Source organism: Neodiprion lecontei, chromosome 2 (assembly GCF_021901455.1).
Source record: "Neodiprion lecontei isolate iyNeoLeco1 chromosome 2, iyNeoLeco1.1, whole genome shotgun sequence".
NCBI lineage: Eukaryota > Metazoa > Arthropoda > Insecta > Hymenoptera > Diprionidae > Neodiprion > Neodiprion lecontei.
The window spans coordinates 8261796-8280103 of NC_060261.1; the positions used below are offsets into that span (position 1 = coordinate 8261796).

General features: G+C 39.8%; 6 protein-coding genes across 13 annotated transcripts in view; 3 read left to right on the forward strand and 3 right to left on the reverse strand.

The window, feature by feature from the left end:
• LOC107218138 (caskin-1) overlaps window positions 1-6370 on the reverse strand; it is a 53560-nt gene extending 47190 nt beyond the window's left edge. The window contains exons 1-2 of one of the 5 annotated variants that reach the window (XM_015655908.2): window positions 3202-3283; window positions 2312-2434 (exon numbers count right to left, since the gene is read on the reverse strand). In XM_015655908.2, the coding sequence (XP_015511394.1) occupies window positions 2312-2327 (16 nt within the window). In that variant the 5' untranslated portion in view covers window positions 2328-2434; window positions 3202-3283. Of the gene's footprint in view, window positions 1-2311; window positions 2938-3201; window positions 3312-6294 lie in introns of those variants that run through there. The other 4 variants (XM_046730940.1, XM_046730939.1, XM_046730941.1 and 1 more) reach the window with 4 other exon arrangements.
• A 1874-nt stretch (window positions 6371-8244) lies between these two features.
• On the reverse strand, window positions 8245-12494 carry LOC107218142 (NAD-dependent protein deacetylase sirtuin-7). Its single transcript, XM_015655913.2, has 4 exons — window positions 12363-12494; window positions 12081-12178; window positions 11414-11629; window positions 8245-11154 (listed from the first exon to the last, which is right to left on the reverse strand). Exons 1-4 carry the CDS (start codon window positions 12459-12461, stop codon window positions 9930-9932), a joined length of 1638 nt encoding a protein of 545 aa, XP_015511399.1. The 5' UTR covers window positions 12462-12494; the 3' UTR covers window positions 8245-9929.
• A 132-nt stretch (window positions 12495-12626) lies between these two features.
• On the forward strand, window positions 12627-14137 carry LOC107218139 (probable methyltransferase-like protein 23). Of its 2 annotated transcripts, none has more exons than XM_046731568.1 (2): window positions 12627-12915; window positions 13553-14137. In XM_046731568.1, the coding sequence occupies exons 1-2, from the start codon at window positions 12664-12666 to the stop codon at window positions 14135-14137; spliced, it is 837 nt and encodes a 278-aa protein (XP_046587524.1). In that variant the 5' UTR covers window positions 12627-12663. The 2 variants fall into 2 exon arrangements, with proteins under 2 accessions (XP_046587524.1, XP_015511396.1); XM_015655910.2 differs by having other exon boundaries at window positions 12627-12828.
• Window positions 14138-14165: 28 nt separating this feature from the next.
• LOC107218141 (SRA stem-loop-interacting RNA-binding protein, mitochondrial-like) lies at window positions 14166-14585 on the forward strand. Its single transcript, XM_015655912.2, has one exon. It carries the CDS (start codon window positions 14166-14168, stop codon window positions 14445-14447), a length of 282 nt encoding a protein of 93 aa, XP_015511398.1. The 3' UTR covers window positions 14448-14585.
• Window positions 14378-15302, forward strand: LOC107218140 (acyl-CoA-binding domain-containing protein 6). Its single transcript, XM_015655911.2, has one exon. It carries the CDS (start codon window positions 14520-14522, stop codon window positions 15228-15230), a length of 711 nt encoding a protein of 236 aa, XP_015511397.1. The 5' UTR covers window positions 14378-14519; the 3' UTR covers window positions 15231-15302.
• Window positions 15303-15445: 143 nt separating this feature from the next.
• Window positions 15446-18308, reverse strand: part of LOC107218147 (rho GTPase-activating protein 44) — a 79769-nt gene continuing 76906 nt past the window's right edge. For all 3 annotated transcript variants that reach the window (XM_046731565.1, XM_015655922.2, XM_046731564.1), the window contains one exon: window positions 15446-18283. In XM_046731565.1, the coding sequence (XP_046587521.1) occupies window positions 17855-18283 (429 nt within the window). In that variant the 3' untranslated portion in view covers window positions 15446-17854. The remainder of the gene's footprint in view (window positions 18284-18308) is intronic.

Below are 18308 nucleotides of genomic sequence, written 5' to 3' on the forward strand. Positions count from 1 at the left end.
TTTCATTATCTTTCTTTTCTTTTGTTCCCCTTTTTTTCTTCGTTTTTATTTTTTTTTTTTTATTTTCCCTCCTTTTTTGTCTTCCGTGTCTTTTTTCCACCCCGTCGCGCTTCCGTACCGATTATCTTATCCTGTTTACAACGTAATCTTTAGTTCAAGGGTTTCCTCGAGAAGGAGACCCCTCCTTTGGATTTCAAGTCGAAGTTATACAAGTTTAGGGCGGCGCGAAATTCCAGGGACAAAATTAAAAAAAAAAAAAGAAAGTAAATTAATGAATAAATAAAAACTAAAAACGCCTCAACTTCACCCAGAGCATTATAAGCACATTGACGATTATGGTAATACGATATAAGTAGGTACAATCTTTCTTCTTCTATTTTTTTAAAATGTGTTTTTTTGCCGTCTATCCTCTTCTCGTTCATTTTTATTCCTACCGAGTTTCTTGCGGCGCCCGGGCACTTTAATACGCGCGCAGGGCAGAAAACGTGAAAGCAATTTTAAAAACCGCTCGACCCCTCGTCGTCCTCGTCCTCGTCGACGATGTTACCAGCAGCAGCAGCAGGAGGAGAGCAGCTGCACTGATTTATGTTAAACGTAGCAATTAAACTTATTTTAAATGAAACTCAGCTGACCGAGAATTCAGGACCCCCATCATCATCGTCGTCGTCATAATCATCATCATCGTCGTTATCATTGACGGGGAAGAAGTCGCGATGGTCAAGAGTGGAAGAACAGGAAAATAATAATGGGGAAAAATCTACCAATGTTTGATAGATTTTTGTAGTACTGCGATAAGTAAAGCGCTGGGTATATAACAGATGGATTCAAAAGGAGAACACTGAATGCTCATCGGCTCTGATCGTTACAACAATACACGGATGACTGATGCCATCAGTCGTTATATACGATGGCTCCGGTAGCGGAATAATCACGGATAATAGGTTCAAGTTGAGAAGATTAATTGAAAAGGCGCTACTCAGTTTGCTGGACTTATAAAACAACAAATAAAAGAGCGTACAGAGCTATGCTGTCTACGAGTTTTAAATTTCACTAATTTTTCTACGGTAACGATGCATCATGTTTGGGGAAATTATTTATTTCCTAACATTCTGTAATAGCGAAATGTAACGATTTTTCCCCAATGTTTAGTTACGCTAACGTCAATCTCGCGTTAGTACCTGAATACCAGAAACAATACGTCGAGGAATTCAGTTCTGTTCTCAATACAGGGTAAAATATACCTGCAGCTGATTATCTCGGTGGTAAAAATTCTTTGCTCATCGTTAGCCGAAAAAAAGGTAGCATTCTGCATATTCTGGGCTGATAAGCCTTCTCGGTAGAAGGAAATTGAATAGAATTTCCCGGAATTCTTACAGACGACATGATCAAATCAACAATGCAGATGGATCCTGTTTACAAATGAACGGACTTCGGTATTACTCGTTGAAAACAATTAAATTGTAAGACGTAACAACTTAACGCGTGTAACGCACGTATCGCATACCGATAGAGATAATCAGAGGTCGCATGTTTTGAAGGAAAAAACTCGCGTTTTTTTTTTTATTTCCCTTTCCCTTTTCCCTTGGTCTCTTTTTCTTCGGCAGTTTGTTAACAGCGACGAGTTATAAAGTCCAATGAATTTATGACTCTCGACTGAACCCGACGCGCGTGGCTTCTTCTTCTTCCGCCTCCACGAGCATCGTTGTTGCCGCACGTACGGCTGGCCGGCAGTGTTTTTTTTTTTTTTTCCTCTCTTTTATCAGTCTTATACTTTTTCTACGTGCAATACCACGTCGTCCTTTGTACGTAGGTACTGTATACGTACCGTAGTCTCGAATCGACAAGAAGATTCTTAACGAAATGAAGAACGAACGAACGAATGAATGAATGAATGAAGAAAAACGCGACAGGATTCCGTAAGGTTCGAGGGAGGATATACCCTACGATGAGAGAAGATGAAAAAAAAAAATTGGTGTTTAACACAAAGAAGCATCTGAAAAACGTTCTTTTGGTACACTTGGTGGGGAAAAAAAAAAGAGCGAATGAAATTTCCACCAATAGGGAGTGAAACAGATGGAATAGAACCTGTTTTCTATAAGTACCGGTGTTTTACCAAACCGTCGCTTTTTGTCCAGTCGATGAAGGAAACGAGAACACACCGACAATAATCGGACTTTACTGTTACTTTGCAGGATAATGTAATAAACGACAATCGCCGCGACTCTCCGACCCGAGTGTTTTTCAAGGTAAAATACAGGTATGCGTGTATGTACCTCGTGATAGCCGATAGTTAGAATCAAGTCTTGCTTACCGCTGATGCGTCTCATGGCGCGTTGTGTCGTTCCTGGGTGGGTAAATATCAGTCACCTCGAATCCAGTCGGTGGTTGATGAGGTTTTCACAATTGATAAACACCATGCTAATATCACCTGAGCCTGTGACACGCGGAGGCGTTAAAAAACTGTTTAAACAACTTGGTATAACAATAACGGGTGATCGTAGTTGCGCGGCGCGTCATCGCCGTGCCAGTTTACAACCGCATGTTCATCGGAACTAAGAACAATATAAGAGTTTTTCCAGGTTACGTACTGTGCGCTGCGAATTGCGTGCGCGTGTCGCGTAAAATCGGCAGCAGGCGATGCGACGGGTGAAAAGCACGAAGAAAACTCTCGGCGAGTTCGATTAACCGCAGCTTCCTCTTCCTCTTCCCCTCTCGCTCTCTCTCTATCTCTCGCACTCCCTCTCTCACACCCCTCGTTGTACGAAATTCACCTCACTCGCGCCCGAGTCACTCGGTCATCTCGCCGAGCCGCTTGCTACGTTCCGATTACATACGACCAGCCGCGACCGAAACTTCCCCGCAATCTCTTTATAAAACATTCATCCGCGGACGGACGCCCGTTGACAGGCTAGTGCCAGGCAGAGCCGCCAGAGTGCCGGCAGCCGTCTGGGCGAGTCCATTATTCCTATTCGCCCCCCCTCTTCGAGCCTCGCGGACGCCATAGAGTATGATGTATATAGATGGCGCGCACTGCCGGCGGCGAAGACGGCCGAACTTTGCCGAAAGAAATGACGAGGATAATGATATAGATAGACGATGAGATTAGCTGTGATTCCCCCCCTCCTCCCCATATTGTAATTCTTATCCGTTCTTTTTTTCAAACCGCCCTTATACGAATGCCAATTTTCACCGTTGACTTACCTCGGTATCGAATCGAAGACCTCTCCGTTTACCCGTTTGCGTCTCTCTAACTCTCGCCTCGAGCAACTGCGGTAGACTGAAGTTACTGACGTGAAACGGACATACCTACGATTGACGATTTGTATGTACTGGAAAGATAGCGCGGCAAATAAGGGAGAGATTAGATAGTGGGTCTGAATCCTGAAATGTGGGGAAAACTGACTAAGTGTGAATTATGTACCTGGAAATTACTTTCCAAAATTTCACCCATGACGCGCTAGCTGCCGCGCATTTTATACACGCGTTTATATGCGTAACAAACGTGATGACGTTCCTCGTAGTTTTATGTTCATTTCATCAATTGTTATGCTGGTACAGTTTTCCATCGGCGATGACCGTACCTGTTTGACGAATAAAACATGCACGATGTATAATTTGCGCGCGTGTGTGTGTGTGTTAAAGTCGTAAAACAGAATGCGGGCATTTAGACACTTAGAAGTCTGCAGGACTCGAAATAACCAATTCTCAACCGTATTAAACCAAATAAGATGTACAGCATATATGCGTAACGGCGGGTAAAACACAATAGAACTAATTAACATCAATTACCCAAGAGCGCGTTGAAATGATATCACACGCACGCACACACACATGCATATGTGGTACTATAATATGCGTTGTCGTCATTCTATTGTGAAATCGAGAAGGGGCTGCGAATACCGTTCTACGTTAACAAATTCAAATTTTCAATTAGACATTCATATTCACTAAAGTTGGACAGGCGGGTTTTGTCAGTTAAAGATCGTTAATTTCCAATTCATTTCCAAGCGAGCTATGAAATTGTTACAACACGTTGATGCTTGAAGTAACATGATGAGATTGAAGTTAGTAACGTTATCGTAAAGAAATATTAAGAAAAAATCACTATTTTCTCATTCAATTTTTACAATGATTTTGAAGAAACTAGAATTGCACAATATTGACATATTTCGTTTTATTACGGTTTACTGAATTTCAAACAATTCGAAAATTGCGAGATAACGGTTTTCCTCAGCGCGAATGGTTCCGATAACTTTACTAACTTCAACACGACGTCAAACGAGCATAGCTAATTGCGACGGGATACCAGAGCAAAATTTCACCGGCGAGTGAATTTTTTCTCACACGTTCGTTCGCGTGGAATTAATTGTCGGCTAGACTAGCGGGGTCTACGATACGGGCTTAAGGCGGACTGATAGGTCATAAGTCGAGCGTGCAGCGAGCAGCTACCTATAGAATGAGGGGATGACATTGATAAAGCGAAAGTCCCGCAGGGTGGCAGAAACGAAACTAGAACGCACTGGGCAATATCGAGTCATGCGGGTTTACCTTCGTTCCATGATCGTTAAGAATTTTGTAAAAAAGAAGTAGAAAAAGGTCAGAAAGGAAGGAAACAATGGAGTAAAATAAAAATAGAGCGATTCTGAAACGCGCGCCCGCGCCCCATTGGCGTAGAAACTGGCACGACTGGTCAGGGTAATGGACAATTAATGTAAAAGAAATGACGGGAGGTTACTTTTGTACGCGGTATAATAACTACAGCGGTACAGTTTGCCGTGCCAATCGCTGCACCGAATCGTAAAATGAATACATACGTATACTGTAGTTGTACGGTTGAGGAGAAAGTACAGCGGGCACAGCAAACTGCAGTGGAATAAAAACAACAAGGCGAGGTTAAAGCTGCAATTGCACGTCGTCTGTATGCCGTATATATCCGTTCTGAAACGATCTTTGGAACGCGGAGGACGGGTTCAAGAGATTTTCCCCCGTTCCGCGTACCTACATCTTGCAATAGACGATTTTCAGAAAACGCGTGCACGCAACAATATCCGTATGTTGTGTGAACAAAGTAGGAGCGTGTATAATGCAGTTGGGTAGAAATTGAATGCGTGCACATTTCAATAAATACAAAGGGGAGGAGAGAACGAGAACGAGAAAACGAAAAAGAAAAGGAGAGAGTATAGACGCGGAGAGCAAAAGGAAAAACATGCGGCACCACGGAACGGATTAGGCGACGTTTCTCAGTTTTGAGAGTATAAATGGTTTATGGGCATACGCATTTCAATGGTTTCGTTCGAATATCGGGTTGCAAATGCTACGCTACTACTCTCACTCTCTCAGACGAGAGGGAACCGAGATTTGTTTCTTTTCATGCCTCGACTCCGATTCTTTCAAAAATCCGTCAGCCCGCGCGTGCTGTGCTTCCAACACATCAGCGACCGAATACGTTCGTCGTATACTCTGAGCGATGCACAGGGTGTCCAGTTATACCGAGACCAAAAATTCCGCCATATATCTGAAGAAATTTCAATTTCAATCGACAATCTTGTACGGTTTCCATAGGCTCTTCTCGAGTACATCGTTACACCGTAACGCATGTCTCCTCTATACTAAGTCTCCATGGAAATGTAACAGTGATTTTTTAATTACCCTTTTCGGATATAAGACATGGATAGAATTTTTATGAATATATTTTCCGCCAAGTAAAGTAAAATCTGCGTTTTTTCATAGCAAAGAACCGAATTTTACGACGGAAAATTATATGCGTGCATATGCACATTACAAATGCTCGAAGGACCAATCGTCGGTACAAATAAACAACGACACAAAAGTAGTTAATGAATTTCGGTGATTTGTCAGACTACGCGGTATGATCGGTGCAGTTTGACGTTTATACGCTCTTCCATCCATAGTCTAGAGAGTTGAAGAAGTAGTGCAACGACGCGGAGGCGTTGGCGTAATTAGTGTCGAAACGGCACCTCCCGTTCCGGGTATACGAAATCCTCGGAACGGGTTTCCCTACTGCGAAACGATGGGTATAGGTAGCAGCGACCCGCGGCGCGAGAGAGTGTTGGTAGTGGTACGCAGGCTATAGAGTCAAGTAGAGGATTGCAGAGAACCGGTGTTGAAGCAGGGTGATCGCAGGGGGGTCGCCATGGCAACAGACCCGCGAGTTTTCCAGCCGTGTTGGTCTTCTCGGCATCCCTCTCTTCCACCCTCGCATCCATCCATCCATCCGCACGCTCGCTTCCTGCACGACTCATTGTCAGTCAGTCAACTACGCTCTGGACTCACCACTATTTATAAGTCCGTCCCGAAGAGTACTGCTCCTCTCAGCCGATACCGCTAGGGTCATCTGGCCCTTCGGCCTGCTGCCTGCAGTCGGCGGGCGTATCGTCGCCGTTTCAGGACGCGAGGCGTCGTCTCGAGCGATTCGAGTCGTCCGTCCGTTCGGCAGACTTCCACCAGACGTACTTGACGCGCCTCTCCCGCACTCGAGACGTTCCGATTTTAACTTTTAGGTCTTGAGAAAGTTTACTTTCGGCTTCTTATTTCCTCCGACCGCGTCGATTATAGATTATACATAGGTATAATCACATCGGTGTACGGAGTGCAGCGTCGCTATATCGTCTGTGTTTACACCTGGAGTACAGGCGGACCGTAGGCCGATCCCGATTAACGAACTTACGCCTGCACAACCGCAGTAGCTGTCGCGAGAGACCCAACCTGGTCTCTTCCCGACGGATTTTACAATATCCTCTTTACGATTAGTCTCTGGTACTATACTTTCAGCAGCTCCTGGTATACGGCCCCGGCACTCGGCCGACGCGTGTAGCGCCAGGACGGTGCGGCTCTTAGCACGAGTGTCGTCGACGTCGACGCCGACGGCGTCATCGCCCCTCCACCTCCACCCCCCGTTACGATATCGATTGCTCCTCGGGGCTGCCAGTCTAGTCCGCGACTCGCGGATCGGCATCGTACGTATGCGCCGAACCGTTCCAAAACTTCGGATTACAGCTGTTATCGTAAAGGTTGTGGATCTGACGTCAAGTGACAAAGAGCCTGGAACGAATTGCCCTCTTCTTGGCTGGGCTGCGTATATGAGCCGACCAATCGATCCCGTCGCTCCCCGCTTCTTCTTTATACCGCATAAAACTTCTTCTTTGCTTCCTCCTATACGAATCTATCGTCCTATTCTTCCTCCACTGTTTTATTGATGCTGCAGTGAGTTCACTGTAAGTTATTTCAATAGCTCACAATACGCGCGGGCAGGCTTCGTTCGAAAATACCATAACTTCACGAATAACTCTCTGAAATTACTGAACCTGGGATTGCTGGACGACGTATTATTTTCTCTCGCAAGTTACGTTGTAACTGCATTTTTCATAGGTCAAACTGCGGTGAAGATGATCTATCATTATTTATTCTCGACTCAAACATATAATGTTCACTTTTATTTTTACGTGAAAAGCGGGACGAAAGTGGCATATTATTCCCTCTTTCTTTTTTTCCCTCATCTATGAGAAAAAATTAGTACTTAGAGAATTTGATCATAGTTAACCCACTCGCGGGAATAATCTTCGACTTTATTCCCTTGAGAAATAATATACTATTCTTTCCCCTCCAAGATCAAGAAGAATGACAGTTGAATCGCGGATGCCGCACAGTGGCATTTTACGCGAAATGTAACGGGTAGTTTCCTTCGACTTACATTTTTTTTTTTTATTTTTTAGTTATGCCATGCACAAGTGGTTTCTTAAAAGGTCATTGGCCTTTTATGGCATTCTGTGCAATAGGGTGTATTAAATAGCAGCAGGATTTATACTGGCCATGGCATCGTTCGCGTCGTTCGTTAGTTGAATTTTAGATTATATTACTAGTTCTCCATTCCACCTTTGGCATCGTCCCAATAACATTTAATCAAAAAACCAGTTTCTTTTTCTAAAACACCATATTCAGATGAGAATCGGTCGAGCGATACGTACATAAGTTGCAGGTAATCAATTTGAATGATTCTGAACACGTTTTACTTTCCTCTGTGATGTCTGCCAAGAAAAAAAATTGATGGAAAAAAAGTACTTTTCAACTCCGAAATAGGATCCAAGAATGTCGGCAGGAAATCGTTGCACCTATAGCTAGACAACTTAATCCTCCTTGTATACAGATTATTCTAGAATGTAGGTCACTGCTGTGATTTGCAGGACTTTATTGTTAGAAATGACAAAGCATTACAGAGGACAAACGCACGTTATAAGCAGGTTTTATTGATACCAAAGATTCAATATTACAAACTGGTTGCCGACAGCGTTTCCTGTAACCACAACGTACGGAACAAGCGATAATAAAAAATAATGGTAAAACGTCAAGCTCTAGGCTGAGAAAAAAAAGAATAAAAATGATTAAATTGGGGAAAAAAAAAAAACAGGAAGTAAGAAAATGTCGTACGAGATTGTAATATGATTCCATATAGTAACGTGATTCGAACGTTCCAATTGTCAATTGGATTGATTCTAATCAGTTGGTATTATGTTATTGGAACAGCTCGAATAATTGCATAATAATTCCCAGGGAGTGTGTTTAATTTCACAGTCGGATTATTGCTTCACAATAATATCTTTTCTCTTCTCTCTCTTCCACTTTTTAATATTTTTAAACTCTTGAAACAGAGCTAGTCTGAATAAATAATAAATGATAATACTTATAAGTATAAAATAACGCTAAAGCTAGAGTCACAATAATAGTTACAATAATAGTAATATATAGTCACTTTAACAGAAAAGCATAATGCAAGAAGTTATACTATACAAATGCAACACGGAAATAAAAAAACGAGCTATGGCGTACCAGTCGGTTATAGGTTTGTTCAATTTTAATCATAAACAGTTATTGAGTATGTGAATTCACCACACCGATTCAATTAATATATCATATGTATGCAGTAGGAAGCTATTGATTAAACATTTATCATCCGTAGATAGTGTGAATTTTATTCAACACGCACAGGAGCAATTGAACACTTCTCAAATTTACCTTTATTGCTTAATTCACTATATATGAAGAAACAAAGGAAGATGTGAATCTTTAAACTGAGGTAGCCATTGAACAGACATTGCAGAATGCTAAAATGCTAAGCCAGAAAATATTTATCGAACCTAAAAGGCTCATTAGTGGTTATTGAGTACATGTTATGGACTATGGTAGTGGGTAAGAATAACTATTTCATCATTATCGTTCAACTAACATATCTACAAACTTATCTAACGTAGCAAGTATTATAATTGGAAGCAGAATTCACTCTGATAGTGCCAGTGGCGTTATGATTGTAAAGAAAAAAAAGTACGAAAAAAAATTTTTAATTTTATAATTTAATCATCACACGTGAATTAGCATTTTTAAGATGAAGATGAAGTTAGGAACGTTACTGTAATGATGCATGTTCGGGAAAAATCGTTTCTTTGCACCTTTAGGAATGTTTGAAATTTAGTAAACCATGATAAACAAAACATACTCTTATTTTGAAAAGCCGACTCCTTGAAAGTTATTCTGAAATTGTGCAATAATGATTTTTTCCCTGATGTTTCATTATGTTTACGTAGCTAATTTCAGTCCTATTTTTTAAGATAGAAATATTGCAGCAAGAAATGAATAAGAATATTTTGGTTTTTCTCATGGGTTTCCTCGTTGAATAACACTATTTTGACCTGGGTGAACGTAAAACGTTATGTGGGTGCAACTGATTTGAAATATTACATCGTTTTATTATTCGACCTTTTGTTCTTTGCTTGTCGTAATGTGTAATTTAATAATTCTTGCGTCATACTTTTTAATTTATTAATTTTTCTTTCACAGCATATATCAAGTCGACGTAACACAGGAACAATATCCATACTCGCACGACACGTACACTTTTTATATGGCAACAGCAGATGCTACCGTTTTTTTCTCATACCTTTGCGATATCCCTTGCCAAACCAGCCGGGGTTTTTAGCCGATTGTATTATCGGCGTTGTGGGGTCTAATACTAAAGATTCGTTTTCCTGAATTGGTTCTGGATTGGAATCAATTTCAGACTCTGTATTATCAGTCGCTGAGAGGTCCGTAGAGACAGGATCGTCCCCGTCTCGTGGATAAAATAGGCAAGTTAAGGACCCCTCGTTTTCCATACAAAACGAACAGGCAGGTTTTGGTTTTGGTGATTCGATCATGAGTGGCGGTACTTGAATAAATGGGTAGTAAAAAAACGGCGTTAAATGTGGGTACATGTACATAGGAGGGAAAGGCAAGCCCATGGAAAGAAATGGTAGGGCTGTGAAGTATGGGGCGGGATAAGCCGTCATCGGCTCTGATGTAGTGATTTGTGAATTGCAGTCTTCTTCAGTTTTTGGCATAGTTTCATCGTCTCCGTCTTCCTCTTTTACCGATTTTTGATTAACGTCAATACAGTTTTTCGAATCGCTTTCGACTAAGGTTGCAGGTTCCTCGAGGCATGGCTGTGACGTTGTCGATTGTTCGATCGCTTGAAGTCTTATAGCGTGGTGAAAGATTGGGTCTTTGGCTCTGTTATACTGTGCTATTTCGAGCCCCAAGTGGGTCATTACTCTCTTCATTACTTCGTCACACCTTCCATTTATTTTCAAGACCGCATTTTCGTCCTTGGGCGTCCATTGAAGATTGACAATATACAAGGCAGGTCGCTTGTTCACTGGTCTGTCCATCTGCCAAAGCCATGGGTACTTCTTCAGGACCTTCAAACTCGAGCCCAAACACAAAATAATATCGGCTTGTTTCGCTGCTCTGCTTGCTCCGTTCCAATTTATAGGCCACGACAAGTTACCCCGCTCGCCAAAATGCACTATTGAATCTTGTAAGACAGAATTACACTTGTGGCATGTTCTACCTGTCCCATGAGAATACCTCGCAGTTTTTTCAGTTACGTCGAAAAGCCTCCAGTACTCTCGGTTCGGCTTACACGTTCTACAAACCTCAATATACATGTCTCCGTGAACCTCTGATAATAGCGTGCGAGGAATACCACTCCGCAAATGCAATCCATCACAGTTTTGGGATACGATATGTTTCAATACTCGTGCCTTGTAGAGAGCATACAGAGCCATATGCGTTATGGTGGGTTCCGCCTGACTGAGATCATGATTTCTGTATAGAAATAAATGATTTACTTCTGAGTTGAAAATGTCTTAATGACAGTCTAAATAACTTCGAAGTTTGTAAAACAACATGGAAATGACTATGTTCTCATTTCAACTACACGTTTCCATGGAAAATGCTCATTTATTATAATTTAAAAGAAAAAATAATGTATAAAGTAAACAACTTTTTCATTTACATGAATAAATCAGAGCAAAATCATGAAACTCCGTGCACTGTGCTTTTTCATAAATTTCATTCAACTCACCCAATGTCTTTTCCTTGTTGTAATCTTGTCCAAACACCATTGGTTCCTCTGTAATCTGGAATGGAGGCAGCCGTGCTGATGCCAGCTCCTGTGTAAACCGCAAGCGAGGTAGCTCGACTAAGTGCTGCTGCAAGCCGCATACATTTTTCTTCCAATATTTCTGGAGCATCTTCCACTTCTTCTAATCTCGCCTTTACTCTGTCCCTCTTTTCTTGCCTGTTTTAGTATAAATTCAGCATGCTATAAGCTTTCATACAATTAAGTAACATCAAAAAAGTAGCAGCCACGTCAATATTCTCGATATTTAAGAACTTTATTCCAGGCTGCACAATAGTCATAAGGAATCTAGAACAGGATGTTTTGTTGTCATTGAATTGCAAGAAAAAAATTTTCATTGTTGTCAAGGTAGAAAAGAATAATTTCAATACATGATACGAGTAACTTGGTACTGATAATATTCCATGGTCCCTGAAAAGATATGCTTTGTGTTTTTCATCACAGATTTGAATTAAGTGAATAAGAATTGTGCGTATGAAACAAGCGAGAATCAAACTACGCTAAAACTGATGTAAAGGAAGATGACACTCGACGGGAATTCGGTAGATGATTGTCAAAATACGAGATAATTGTCGTATTACAAGATGGCCATGCAGGTATGTATACATACCTGAGGTTAACCTCTTTGACGACATCTCCACAGGATAGTAAAATGTCCTTTTCCTCGTGAGTCCGATCAGTTTCCGACTTCTGCAGTATAGAGGCGACCTGAAAATAAACAAGGGTTAGTCAAGAGCCGAGTATACACACCAATATTTGTTTACGATAAGAAATAAGCTATAATAAAAAGTGAAAAGTAAGATTAGCCCGATTGACCCGAGGCACGTTGCGAAATTAGGGGAATTGGAGATGTGACAATTGATTGTTGATGTTGATTTCGGGTGAACTGTACCTTCTTCAAAGTCGCGACACGCTCGTCCTTAGCACGAAATGGTTTAACGGTGACGGAACGTCTCCTTGACAGACATTTCTCTGCGCCAACCTCCTCCATTTTTAATCAAGAACCCTTTTTTAAACTCAGATTTGCGCATGACGAAACCACGAACAATACGAGCAACAACATAAAAGCTAATTTTTTATCAGAACATAACTGATCGCGGTGTTGAAATATTTCCAAGCAGAAGATCGTCGTGTGATTAAGTAATTATGATAAATACAAAGAATATTTAATACACCTCATTACATCGATAGTTATGCCGGGATTAGAAGAAAGTTTTTGGTTTCACTCAAGTCCTTCCGCGCAAGGCCCAATGTCCGATGGGGTCGCCTCCGAGCAAGTGAAAAAATTCTTTTTCACATCTCGACGGAACTTGGAACTTGATCAGGACGACGAATCACTCGAGATTTACATACCCGAGGTGAGCAATACGACTTTCATCATTTACCATCTCGGTAAATCGCCCATTTTATGTTCCAACAAACTGCTACCGGTATTACGCGTTTTGGTGAGCTCATCAAAAATTTCACATTTTCACCCCAACCATCCTTTTTTCACATTCACTGTCGTATTTTCAAAGCGTATCATATTTCGAATTATCTATTTACCATCTACATACGTCCGTCGTTAGTCAGCAACGGCTAAACATCCATAACATGAACATAACCTCAATTCTACTAGGAGGTCATATTCTGAACAAAGATTTACCCAACAGGAAACTTTTTTTTTTTTTTTTTGTTTAATACGTGATCATCGATGACGATGACAGTCACATAGAAACTAATCAGCAACTTTTTTCCGGCAAGACAACTGAAATATTTTAGAGTTCAACGTTAATCAGCACAGTCTGACTTCAATCATTATTTTATGTAATTGTACGTTTTTTTTGGTTTACGTTTGTCTTAAAATTAAAATTGTTCAGATACTCATGTTGTCACTAAAGCAGAATTTTTCTCTCTCGCAAAACTTCTCTTGTAACAGATACTTCTCAACTACAGTCATACGTAAACCTAGTAGAAACAAAACAATATGATTCGTACCTTCTGTTAAATTAACTTACAATTAGTATCTTAAAATTAAGATAATACAATGTCTATTTGATCAAAAATTTCACAAACAACTTGTATTTTTTTCTTAAAATTTAGCTCCTGCAGGCAAGCTACAGCTTCTATACTTGGCCGTCAGCTCCGGTTCTGGCGTGGTTTTTGTGGGAACACCGTGGAGATTTGGTTGGGAAGAGAGTGTTGGAGCTTGGTTCTGGTACAGCGCTTCCTGGAATAGTGGCGAGCAAGTGTGGCGCTCTGGTAACACTCAGCGATTCTGCAAGTCTACCGAAGAGTTTGCAGCACATAAAGCGTAGTTGTGAGCTGAACGGTGTTTTGTCGCAAGTCAAAGTAGTTGGAGTAACTTGGGGCCTCTTCTTGTCTGGATTATTTTCAATCGGTCCTCTAGACTTGATCCTGGGATCAGATTGCTTTTACGAACCAACTGTCTTCGAAGACATTGTTGTAACTGTTGCCTTTCTATTAGAGAGAAACTCAAACGCAAGATTCTTGTGCACATATCAAGAGCGTAGTGCTGACTGGTCCATTGAACACTTACTCAATAAGTGGGGGTTGACCTGTACACATATTCCTCTTGCTGGGCTCGGCGCTAACTCTGGCATAAATATACAGGAGTTGATGCAAGATCATACAATTCATTTACTCGACATCAGGCGAGCTTCGTAGAATAAAACAATTATTGAGAGACCGTGTCATGGCAGCCAAAGTTGCAGAGTCAACTCATAAATTGTTCGTAAGCAACTTGCCCTGGACTGTAGCACATAGGCAGTTGAAAGAATACTTTTCACAGTTTGGCTTTGTCTCCAACGCGTATGTTGTTTTTGACAGAACGACTGGAATGAGCAAAGGCTATGGCTTTGTTACGTTTAGTAGTCCAAAAGAACTGAACGTTGCAGTCAAAAAGACACATCACTTTCTAGAAGGAAACCCGATATACCTTTCAGACCCCCATAGTACCAATCAGCTCCAACAGTGAATTGCATTTTTATCCCCATCAAATTAGGTATACTAGAGATAAGCTCAACTTGATAAAAAAAAAACAACAATTATGGCTAACAGTGAGTCCGCCGATATATCTCAGCTTGACAAAACATTCGATAGGGCTGCGGATCACCTTCAATCTTTAGCGTCACAATTAGATTCCGGACAGCTTTTAGGCTTTTATGGTCTGTATAAACAAGCTACTGTAGGACCATGCGACACACCCCGACCGAGTTGGTATCAAACCCAAGCTAAACATAAATGGGAGGCGTGGAAAGCACTGGGTGACATGGGCAAGGAAGTTGCTATGGGAAGTTACATACGAGCAGTAGGTAAGTTGGATCCTACATGGGAGAAAGACGCTAGATTAGGATCCCAGGCTTGGGTCACAGTTAGTCGTTTACCCAACACAGATGTAGAGCTTCGAGATATAGACAAGACTTTGTTAGATTGGGTTAAAGACGGAGATGAAGAAAAGGTTAGAGATATAATAGCCAGAGACCGGAAATCTATAAATGTTTCTGATGACTCTGGAATGTTACCGATACACTGGGCATCTGATCGAGGCTACATGCCGACTATAAAATGTCTTGTCGAGAACGGAGCCGAAGTAAACGCTCGAGATAACGAGGGACAAACTGCCCTGCATTACGCAGCTTCCTGCGGTCATGCAGAAGTAGTAAAATATCTCTTGTCTGTTGGGGCTCAGTGTGTAAAGGACAACGATGGTATGACCCCGAAAGATGTAGCGGATGAACAAATAGCGGCCTTGCTTTGACACTGAAGTAGTAAACTTTTCTGTACTTTATGTCTGTATCCATTGTGTTAATAAATCATAATGTGAAATTGATGGATTCTGTTATTCAAGCCTTTACATAAGTTGAAATCTTAAATTTTCGCTCAGGAAACATTGAGATAAGTTTGAGTTAGTGAAAAGCGGTTGCAGGAAATGGCAGGCAAGTTCTTAAAAATGATATTATGCCGCTGAACAAATTTTAGAATTTTGAGTAGAGATATGCTTTATTTATGTACAAATAAATCCTTTTATGCTCCAAAATACTCACAGCCGAAGCTTTCTTTAGGCATGATACTTGTTCCATCGGTATTTATCCCATACTTGTAAAACAGAAAACAACCGATCAGCACATATTATTATTACCGATTAAAATAGAAGAGGTACGATATTATATTATCCATCAACGTCCTGTGTTCCCTGGTAAAAGGATACTTGATCAAACAGTACAATTTTGTGACCTTGCTTCATCTCCACTCTCTTAGTCACACAACTACGGCGACTTGTACAATCTTTTTATGAATCGCGAATTTCGTTTTTAATCATTTTTAAATGATTATAAATAGAGTACAGAATTTTATACATCAGTAATACGAATCGACTTTTAAAATTGCACGCTGATCCTATATTCTTAATAGTTCAACAATATTATATAAATTATAGCAAATAATTTCCATTGAAACCAATTAGTTTAATACTTATGAAATAAAAGTAATTATCTAATGAAACTAAATTCAATTTTACTGACAGAAGACAACCACAGGACATACTCAATCAGTCAATAAGCCGTTATTGTAAACAAAGTGCCCTAAGCGATTAGCAATATAAGATTGTAAATTAATCACTAAAATTATGTCATTTTATTACGATTATATCATAGTAAGACCTTTAAAATATATTATTTTAAAAAATTTAATAACACATAACTAGAAATAATTTCGTTACCATGTAGATTTGCCTAATTGATGCCCATGTTAAAAAGTACAATTAGGCAGTTAATGCAATAGTATAATATAACGTATGTATGTATGTATAAAACAATTTATGACCAGTGGATATTATTCACTGTTTTATATAAATGCATCAATTTGAAGGTGCAACTAGTTCTGAATTAGGTACACATTGCTTCATGATATATCATCAAAACCTTTGACTCGTACGTTTTATCGTTAAACCTCAATCAGTTCATTGCTAACAATAAAAATTATTATTCATGCTTAGCACTCGTTCATTTAATATATAACTATTGTATCGATATACGTCCCTTGATATAGATTTAAAATTAAATTTCCACAGTAATTCTATCACATGTTGGATTCTTAGTGTGATTTCAGAGTAGATTACTATTTCTATCCTACCTACATTGAAACTATCCAACAAAACATGAATCGACGAATTCGTCTAGTAGGAAGATGATTTGATAAAATGCAAAATAACAGTCCATGTTAATCAACTCGATATAATTTTCGGCAAAAATCCAATTATTATAGTGAAAAATTAATGATCCTCAATACATATTTCATACTATTGGATATAAGTTTTCAATACTGTTTCAACACGTATACGTGCGGTATCTTATGTTAACTATACAATATTCGTAATGTCTTCGCTAAAAAACATCAAATAGTTCAGGAAACTGTTTCAGATAAACTCGAATCAAATGATACGTGATTACTTTATGCCTAACACAAGTATAACAAGTTCCAAGAAAATCAATTTTAATTCATTTGTTGTCACTTGTTAGAAATATTGTGCCTAAATCACATTTCATGCATTGGTAAGTATTATCATTGAGTAATTGAACCACTTTTAGGGATCAAAAAGAATATAGTTTTCTAGCACCTGATAATTGTCATTCTTTACTCCCTGTAGTATATTTAGTGTAAAAAGAGCAATGTAAAAAAATTAATGAAATATGATCAGATAAAGCAACCTTAAAATTACTTTTTAAAACTTCACTAGGTATGTGATTATCAAATATCATTAACATACATCGAAGAGAAACACGAAAAAAAACAAACTTTTTTGCTAAATTTTCGCTTGGTCCATAGCGAGAATTGAAAATAAAAAAAAAAAAAAACAAAAAAAAAAAAGAAATAAAAATGATGTATTTTAATTGTATAAGCATACTGATCTTTGTGCGAAGTAAAGTATTTTAAACAAAAGACATGAGTTTCAGGCTGAGTGTCACGTTTTGATAAGCTCGATCAGATTAAACTGTGACCCTCTGTAAGATGTATTAATTAATTTGAAGCGAATTGTTTTACCAACTCAAACCTACTTGAATTTCGGTTTTAAAAATTTTGAAAATATCTAAGCTCACACAAATTTACCTGTGAAAAAATATTCTTATGCTTCTAGCGTGCCTTTCATAAAGTTTATTATAATAATTCAAAAAGACTGGATCTTCAAAAGACTACACAATCACTATTTAGTTGCGGCATAGATAGATTTGTACAAATTTAATGAGCAACAAAGGTTTTTACTCCAAATAGCACAAAACTCGCTTCTGGCATCATTTGAAATTTTTTAAACATTTATATCAAATCATAGCTACTAGGTAACAGCAAACAGAAATCGCTGATAAGTAACAGAAATGAACTTCTCACCTAGAGATTGGTACTTTCATGCTCAGACTTGGCCCTGACTGTTGGAGGTGGGGGCGGCGGTGGTTGTGGCCTTGGAGGTCGTTGGAGAAATCTGGGCGATGGTGGAGGCGGGTGCTGGGGTGTTTTAGGAACAATAACTGTTTCCGTTTGTGTTTGGACATCAATTATGTTTCCCTCCGATCTCGTCCTGCTGTGAGATCTTATCTGCTCTGGCATATCGGGCCTTGGCGGTTTCTCAGGTCTATTTTCACCAGGCAACGACATCGATGCTGGCCTACTTCCGACGCTGGGACTTCTCTGAAGATTTGGGCCGGAACCGGATGTGTGGTCACCTGAATTGTTCGCGCCTACAAAGTTCCCGCGTACTTGGATTATACTAACCTGTTGCTTATCCACCGAATACATGTGCGTGCGTTCCAATGTCAAAGGCTGCACAAATTGAGAAAAAAATCAT